The following is a 9750-nucleotide window of genomic DNA, read 5'->3' on the forward strand; positions in this document are numbered from 1 at the left end:
CAGATGATATGCGCATTGATGTAAGTGGGGTGTTAAAGTCCCCTACTGCTATTGTGTTACTGTCAGTTTCTCCCTTTGTGCTGTTAATATTTGCTTTATGTATTTAGGGGCTCCTATGGTGGGTACATAAATATTTACAGTTGTTATATCTCCTTGGGTTGATCCCTTGATCATTTTGTACTGTCCTTCTTTATCTCTTACTACAGTCTTTGTTTAGAGTCTGTTTTGTCTCATATAGGTATTGCTGCCTTGGCTTTCTTTTCATTTCCATTTGCATGGAATATGTTTTTCTATCCGTCACTTTCGGTCTAGGTTTCTCTTTAAATCTGAAGTGAGTCTCTTGTAGGCAGCATATATATGGGTCTTGTTTTTGCATCCACTCAGGCACTCTATGTCTTTTGACTGGAGTGTTTAGTCCATTTACATTTAAAGTAATTATTGATAGATATGTACTTATTGCCATTTTCTTCATTGTTTGGGGGTTGTTTTTGTGGTTCCTTTCTTCCTATTTTGCTCTCTTCCCTTGCATTTTGATGACTATCTTTGGTGTTATGTTTGAATTTTTTTCTCTTTTTTGTGTGCATATCCATTACAGATTTTTTATTTGTGGTTACTGTGTGATTCATATATGTGTGTGTGATTATTTTAAGTTGCTGCTCTCTTAAGTTTAAACACATTTTAACAACCCTGCATTTTTACCCACTCACCATGTTTACTGTTTTTGACATATTTTACATCTTTTTGTTTTGTTTGTCCCTTAACTACTTATTATGGATATAGATGGTTTTATTACTTTTGTCTTTTAACCTTCCTACTAGCTTTGTATGTGGTTGATTTTTTTCCTATTAAAAATAATCAAAGTATAATTATTCTACATTGATACAGTAAGGTTTACATTTTGCATTTTACATAGAGCAGCTTTACATTTTAAAGCCCTCAGATCCTTGGACTTCCAGAGTCCTTGGTCTGAATTTACAGGTTATATATTATGTACACCTTATGTAATCACTATATCTTTTTCAGCTTTACATAATGGTGTAGATATATCTGTATTTATTTCAAGGAATAGAATTTAATAGCATATTCAACTATATCATATACTGTGGAATAATAATAATTTGCCCAATTGTGAAGTAACTGATCCAAAAATTTATCTTAATTTTGAACCCATTTAATAAAAATTCAGTAGAAAGTGCTGCCAGATAACAATCAGGTATTTTGTTAATTTATGCACAAATTCAGCAGAATTGATGTTACCATATGTCATAAATAATACTTATCTTGACTTTTAACCAAATTTTCTATGATAACTACCAGGTAATATTAAATAATTAGACTTTTCTCTAGTATCAATGTATTATCATGTGTGATGTCATGTTATGCATGACGTAAAATCTAGACAGTAACATCTACTTTGACTATAGAGGTAAATTTTCTGTACTGCTATGGAGCTGAAACCAAAGTGATCATCCAACAGACTTAACAAGGATGATAAATCATTGTCAAAAATCCAATTGAAATTGTGTTAGTTCTTGATATTAGTACTATTTCTTTAGAGTACGTTTATTTAAAAAAGAAATCATTATTGAAAAGTTTTGTTCAGTAATTTTTTAAATAAATTAATGAATTTGACTAGAAAATATTCTCCTTACAAATGAGAATAAGGATGCCGTAATATATATAGTAGAATTATTGGAATTTAACTAATTATTATTATAATTTAAAAATGATTTGTCTAACAAGACCTTTCTAGCCCTGGTATTCATTATTATAATCCACTTTTAATTAATTCCTTGGGGCTCAAGTTTTTTTTATACCGTTTTATCAACTGCAAAAACATTCCTTAAATATGGTGGTCAGGAATTCTATTTCCAAACTCCATTCACCATTCTAATTAGCTTGCTTTTACAGAAGGAAAATGTGAAGTCTTGTATGCCCTGAATAAAATAAAATAAAAAGAGTATAATTCTTTTAAAACTGACTCTCCTCCTAGTTAGTTAAATATCTGATTAAAACTCTATGAAGTAAATGGGCATTAGGAATTAGTGAGGGCTCTTTATAGCAGTGGTTGAAATTATAAAAGATAGAGGCAGAACAAGTCTTGGACATATGATCACACCATATTCCAGAAGTATCAATTTATTAAATAGATCCCCTGTGGTACCTGTGTCCCACCAAGAGAAATGGCAGTTAGTAAAATCATCCATTTTAGGGTGGCTCCTAAGTAGCTGAGAGTGCTGGATTTTATTTGCTGCCTTTCTAGGTATGTCAAAATCACCGTAGCTTTTAACAAAATGGAGACAGTTTTCAAGAAAAGAGTCATGGGCTTCCCTGGTGGCACAGTGGTTAGGAATCCTTCTGCCAATGCAGGGGACATGGGTTTGAGCCCTAGTCTGGGAAGATCCCACATGCTGCGCAACTAAGCCTGTGCACCACAACTACTGAGCCTGCGCTCTAGAGCCCGCAAGCCACAACTACTGAAGCCCACACACCTAGAGCCCGTGCTCTGCAAGAAGAGAAGCCACCACAGGGAGAAGCCCACGCACCACAATGAAGAGCAGCCCCCGCTTGCCCAACTAGAGAAAGCCTGCGCACAGCAACAAAGATCCAATGCAGCCAAAAGTAAAATAAATAAAATAAATAAATTTTAAAAAATTCACTTAGTCTGAGGTTTGTCGGAGGAGGGAGAGGGCGGCGAGCGACAAGAATCTGCTGCAGCCGGTCCTCGGCGACTTTCCCGCCGACCTCCGCGCGACGTACCCGCCGCCGCTGTTGGTTGGAGCATTTGACATTGTGCAGCAAAGAAATGGTTATGGAGAAGCCCAGTCCGCTGCTTGTAGGGCGGGAGTTTGTGAGGCAATATTATACTTTGCTGAATAAAGCTCCAGAATATTTACACAGGTTTTATGGCAGGAATTCTTCTTATGTTCATGGTGGAGTAGATGCTAGTGGAAAGCCCCAGGAGGCAGTTTATGGCCAAAATGATATACACCACAAAGTATTATCTCTGAACTTCAGCGAATGTCATACTAAAATTCGTCATGTGGATGCTCATGCAACCTTGAGTGATGGAGTAGTGGTCCAGGTCATGGGTTTGCTGTCTAATAGTGGACAGCCAGAGAGGAAGTTTATGCAAACCTTTGTTCTGGCTCCTGAAGGATCTGTTCCAAATAAGTTTTATGTTCACAATGATATGTTTCGTTATGAAGATGAAGTATTTGGTGATTCTGAACCAGAACTTGATGAAGAATCAGAAGATGAAGTAGAAGAGGAACAAGAAGAAAGGCAAACATCTCCAGAACCTGTGCAAGAAAATGCTAGCAGTGGTTACTATGAAGCTCACCCTGTGACTAATGGCATAAAGGAGCCATTGGAAGAATCGTCTCATGAACCTGAACCTGAGCCAGAATCTGAAACAAAGACTGAAGAGCAGAAACCGCAAGCGGAGGAGAAGAACTTGGAGGACTTAGAGGAGAAGTCCGCTTCTCCTCCTCCCGCTGAGCCTGTGTCTCTGCCACAGGAACCACCAAAGCCGAGAGTGGAAGCTAAATCAGAAGTTCAGTCTCAGCCACCTCGTGTGCGTGAACAGCAACCTAGAGAATGACCCGGTTTCCCTCCTAGAGGACCAAGACCAGGCAGAGGAGATATTGAACAGAATGAAGCTGATAACCGTAGAATAATTCGCTATCCAGATAGTCATCAACTCTTTGTTGGTAACTTGCCACACGATATTGATGAAAATGAACTGAAAGAGTTCTTCATGAGTTTTGGAAACGTTGTGGAACTTCGCATCAATACCAAGGGTGTTGGGGGAAAGCTTCCAAATTTTGGTTTTGTGGTTTTTCATGACTCTGAACCAGTTCAGAGAATCTTAATTGCAAAACCAATTATGTTTCGAGGGGAAGTACGTTTAAACGTGGAAGAGAAAAAGACAAGAGCTGCCAGAGAGCGAGACACTCGAGGTGGTGGTGATGATCGCAGGGATATTAGGCGCAATGATCGAGGTCCTGGTGGTCCCCGTGGAATAGTGGGCGGTGGAATGATGCGGGACCGGGATGGAAGAGGACCCCCTCCAAGAGGTGGCATGGCACAGAAACTTGGCTCTGGGAGAGGAACCGGGCAGATGGAAGGCCGCTTCACAGGACAGCGTCGCTGAGGCTCCACTGTTGGCAAAGTTTTGGCAGTGGTACATTATTCATCGTGTTTGCATTCTTGTTAATTTTTTTTGGCTTTGGAATGTGACACAGCCTTTTTGATCATTTCTTTGATGTGAAAAGCATCTTTTGGTTATCAGTTAAATTGAGGTGGACATTATTTCCCCAGTTTTACAACAGGATTTGCATTGTTAATTTATAAATCTAGACTTGGAGAATTAAGGACTGAGAAATGACCATATCTTAAACTATCTGCAACAAAATGAACTTAAAAGGACATGCCCAACTGAATTCAGGTCCTTTGAGTCAAAAAAAATCCTCTGCTGCACATTTTGTTTAAGTGTTACTGTTTCTGCCTATTAATGTTGGAAACACAAATAGTGCAATTTGTGCAATTGGAGAATCTTGCCTTTTTCCTTGGCTCCCCCCAAAAATACAAACCAACAGAAACTTGTTATGCACTAATGGGTACTCTGAACTCATTAACATTGACATCTGCAAAGGAGGCAACAGGGGAAAAAATCTTTCATCTTTTTTTCCAGTAGCGCATAGTTGTGAAATGATGAGGGCATTTTTACCTGCTTGCTGTGACCAGCGTGTGTATACATAAACCTTAACAAGACTACAAGTATATTCCAGAAGGAAATCATTTAGTTATGAACTAAATAACAAAAATCCGAACTTCAAATGCTATGGTCTTGAATATTAGACCAGATTTAGTAGCTCCATATCTAAGATTTTTCTACCTGCCCCTCTTCAGTACAGGGATGGCTGGCTGCTCAACACACTCCTCCTCCCCCGTTTCCTTTCTTTAAGCTGTGTACAGTGAAAATTGTCTTTACTGTATTTTGTTCTCTGGTAATGTAATAAGCATGATGGTGCCTTCTATTAATACATCATTCCAGTCTTGCTGGTAATTTTGTACAGTATAGTGTATGAATTGCTGTGCTGCAAAGCCAAGCAGCTACAAAATGTTGAAAAATCATTGAAGTGTATAAAAATTGCAGTATCTTTAAAATCAGTAAAAAAAAAAAAAAAAAAAAATTCACTTAAAGAAAATGATCAAGGCAGTCAAATATTTCTAGACACTAAATCAACATAAGAACTAAGAAATGGTCATCTGATTTAGTGATGTGGAAATTGCTGATTTCCTTGGCAACTGCAATTTCAATGAAATTGTTGATGAGAAAAAACCAGATTGCAACGGGTTGAGAAGTGGGTGGGAGATAAGAAAGAATTCATTATGAGTGTAGAAAACTCCTTCAAAGTGTTTTGTTATGAATCAGGACGAAAAAGATAGCCAGAGAGGGTTAGGGGACTAAAAGAGAGTTCTTTCTTTATTTTTTAAATGGAAGTATTTTTAAATGCTAATGGAATACAAGCAGAAAAAAGAAGTTGAACTAGAAGAGAGAGGTCAATGTAGCAATTTCCCTGAGAAGGAGCAGAAGACTCTCGGGTAGGAAAAATGACATCACTTCCAACTTTAACAGAAACAAATGCCCAAGTGTTTATATGGGCATGTTTACTAATCCACTGGCAGAAGGTTGAGGGCTTTTCCTTCTAACAGCTTTCAATCTGAAATAGCAGAGAGGTTACCTGTTGAACATGATGTAGGAGATGAGGGAAGTGGCACCATTAAAAGCTCAAAAAATAAATGTTATAAAAGTGGAGAACTGGAGGAAAAAAACTGACTTTATTTTTTGAGGTGGGCATTGTTACCAGCACAGCCAATATTAACACTTCAACAACAACAACAACAAAAATCAAACCTTAATCTAATTAAATCTCTATGTTATCTCACAGGAACTATGAGGGATACAAGGATATGGTTAGTGATATCAAGAAAATGTAATTAGCCAAGTCCATGTTATATGTGATCCAATTGCTTCAACAAAAAACAGCAGTTTTGAAGGGTAAAGGAACACTTTTTGAATACAACTAGGAAAAATTGAGCATTAATGGGGTACTAGATCATTTAGGATTTCTATTATTTTGTTAGGTGTAGCATTAATAGTATATTTATTTAGAAATGATTTTATCTCAGAGGTATGGGAAAGTATTTATGAGCAAAAAGATATGATGTCTGAGATTTGTTTTGAAATTTGTCAGCAAAAAAAAAAGCAGAAATAGAAGAAGCAAGAAGGGTAAAAATGCCAATAATAAATGTTGATAAATAATGTGGAGACAGAAATCCCGACCGTCTCTTTCAAGATGTTTTGTTGTGAAGAGAGAAACTGTAAGGTAGCTGGAAAGGATGTGGGACAAAGGGGATTATTTATTTTAAGTTGTACTCAAGCATGTTTGCATGCTGGTAGAAATATCCAGTAGATAGGAAGAAACCAATTATATAAGGAGAAGAGTAATAATGGGCACGAAGTTGCTGAGGTGAAAAGCGATGGCATCCAGAGCTCAAGCAGAGAAGTTAAAAGTTCATCTTTGATAAAGGGAGGGAGCCTTCATCCACAGCAACAGAGAAGATTGTATGTCTGTGTACAGATGTAGGTAGGTTCTTACTTGTGGGAGGAATTCAGAGCTCCTCAGTGACTGCTTCTTATTTCACAAGTCTAAGGCGAGATAGTAAGATTAAGGAAGCAGTGAGGAAGCCGTCTGAAAAGAAAAGAGAAATATGAAATAGTACTGGAAACCCAGAAAGTGCTTTTCAGTGGGATCTTTCTTCTAACGAGTCTCGATAAAAGCGTCTGTTTATATATTAATGAAGGCCGTGATGTGGTTATAAAGGGAATGAGTACCATGCTTCTTAGATTATTTTCCTATGAAATCACTTTACTTGACTTTTGAGAGAATCTGGGTAGTGAACAATTCTCAGTCATAGACTCTGATAAGGCTACTTACTTGCAGATAATCAAGCAAATGAAGAAAGAAAGGTATTTGTGACACTCATGCCACCAGGCGCTTGTGCCTCTCATTAGCTTTCAAAACTGTATCAGCTGTTCAGACAATGAGGTTCCACGTGGCTTTATGTAGGAAATGCTACTGTGGATGCAGTGTCTTTCTTTACCTTCTTTGAAGACGTATCCTTTTAAAATCTCTGTAGAAGGAGAGGAGAGTGATTAAAGGGAATACACAAATGACACAATGGAACTTCGTTAGCATATCTGAAACCAGACTATGTTCACTCTGTGCCACGTAGCACATATCATGTGAAATAATAATAGATTAACACAACATCCTGGTGGAAGTGGGAGTTTGAAGGCCAATTAGACAAAACACTTTTTTTCCTAATGTGTCAAAACAGTGTAAGTGGCTGTGCTAAATAAATTCATGCTGGTGCACTGCTGTGAAAATTGAATGATTAATAACCTTCAGTATTATCCCTGCTTCGTTTAAGACAGAGTAGACTAATGATTAGATATCGTGCAGTGATACCCTTCTATATGGATATTGCAAATTCCATGTTAATTCTCTGCTTTCTATGTGTCATATATTCCCCCCGATTTGCTTTTGTCCATTCTGAAAATTAATATAAAACCTCAGGCCCTAGACTTGAAAGAAAGTAAGCTTTGAAACTATAACCTAAAATGATTTTGCTGTGCGGAAGCGTGTTACTAATGAATTCAGTGTGCCCGAAATGCTCCCAAAATTTGGGGCCAAATTCATGTAGGAATATATATATTTATTTGTTTCTACCTGTAATGCTTGCTCCATTTTGACTTGATATAAAAAGTCATTTTAAGGAAAAAATGAATTTAAAAATACTTTATCTGCATCAAAAAGGTAGTGCTTTATCATGGCTCTTTATGATTTAAAGTTTTTATAAAAATATTCGTGCTATTTGAGTCTTTCAATTTTACAGTGACTTTCATTAACTTATTGACTGTTTCTTTATGTGGATTCAATTAATTATGAAGAAATAAAGGATAAATATTAACCCTTGAGGTACCTTCGTCATCTGGACACACTTTGTTTTCTTTGAGAAGGTTTTCTTGATATGGGATACAACTAATTTTTTAAAATTATGTGGCAAAAGTTTTATAAAATGCTGTATGTCATGTTTCTTAAATTGAATGTGCATATAAAATTTAGTTTTTTCATCATCCACTCATTGCAAGAAAATAATGTGAAACAAACAAAACTAGATATAATCTTTGCTAATCTCCCTACAGGAGAAATCTGCAGTGACTAAACCAGCGTATAGATTAATAGTCTCATTTCAAAGTTATTACATGGAAAATTGGAGTTTTGACATGCTGAATAAATATTTAAAAACTGAAGTTAATAAATGGCATTTTATTTAGCATTTTTAATGAAGTGATATAATCAACAATAGGTAATCACTTAGACACTTAGAGTTAGAAGGATTATAAAGCCCCAGAAGCCGAATCAGTTCATTCAGAGCATTGCTAGATAGGACTGCTCTCATTTGCATACTGATATACTCTTCTTTCCTTCATAATTTTAGTTTACAAAAGCATATATTAAGTAAACAGATTGTATCAAAGTTAAATTTCTTGAATTAAATAATTGTATTGTGGTAATAAGAGAGAACAGCCCAATTCTTAGGAGACATTTGCCAAAGTACTGAGAGATGATGTGTAGTGCCACGATGTCTGAAAATTAGTCTTACTGTATAAATGTGTGTGTACATGTGTGCATGTGCACTTGTGAGTGTATGGGGGAGGGGAGAGAGAAAGAGACTGACTGCTGTATCAAAAAGCCCTAACCATGTGGCATTGACTTTGGGAATGAGTGGTCAAAGTTGGGAGAGCCTAGAGGAGACTGTTAGTAAGGGTTTGAAAATATTAGTGTGAGATGGAGAGAAAGGAATCCTTGTTGTAGAGTAAAGGAAAGTTTGATAACACTGGCACCTGCAATTAAAAAAAAAAATAGAAAGTGTACCTAACTGAGTTTGTCAATATGGCTGCGAAGGTTTCCAGGAGGAATTGAGAAAGTGGCAACTGGCTGTTTCTAGCTGCCTGCTATAGGTTGAAGAGCATCCCACCCCCAAAAGATATTTAAAGTGCTAACCCCAAGTTAGTGAATTTGACCTTATCTGGAAATAAGATATTTGCAAGTGTAATCAAGTTAAGTGAGGTAATTAGGGTGGGCCCTAGTCCAATGTGACTGGTATCCTTATAAGAAGAGAAGAGACATAAACACATGGACACACAGATAAAATCCCATGTTAAAATAGAGGCCAGTATTGGGTTGATGTGTTTATAGGCTAAGGAACACCATGGATTGCTGGCAACAGCAGTAGCAAAGAGAAAGGAATGCAACAGGTTTTCCTCTAGAGTCTTCTGAGTGAGCATGGCCCCCTACCAACACTTGATTTTGTACTCGCAGCCTCCAGAACTGTGAAAGAATAAATTCCTGTTATTTTAAGCCACCTGGTTGGTGGCAATTTGTTATGCAGTTCAAGGAAACTAATATACTGTCTATGGTAAAATAAAAGAAGAAAGAGATGAACTAACAAAGAGTCTGTTTGGTTTTGGGGATTTATAAAATAATATAAAGGAGCTAGGACTTCCTGGATTTAAAAAATAAAGCTGTTTCATATCCTCAGGCTTTCCCAGAAAGAATTCACAACATAAGACATGACTTCAGGGCAAAGATCAATCCAGGGTACCCCTGGAGG

At 37.0% G+C, this 9750-nt stretch overlaps 1 protein-coding gene across 1 annotated transcript; it reads left to right on the forward strand.

Moving 5' to 3' along the window:
* The first annotated feature begins 2762 nt into the window (after nucleotides 1-2762).
* LOC309827328 (ras GTPase-activating protein-binding protein 2-like) lies at nucleotides 2763-4314 on the forward strand. The gene is given in 2 exon segments (XM_082661930.1): nucleotides 2763-3601; nucleotides 3605-4314. Coding segments are annotated over 2 exon segments (1347 nt in total). The 5' UTR covers nucleotides 2763-2806; the 3' UTR covers nucleotides 4157-4314.
* Nucleotides 4315-9750: the final 5436 nt, after the last annotated feature.

This window comes from Grampus griseus (genome assembly GCF_964374135.1).
Source record: "Grampus griseus genome assembly, chromosome: 9".
In the NCBI taxonomy this organism is placed as follows: domain Eukaryota; kingdom Metazoa; phylum Chordata; class Mammalia; order Artiodactyla; family Delphinidae; genus Grampus; species Grampus griseus.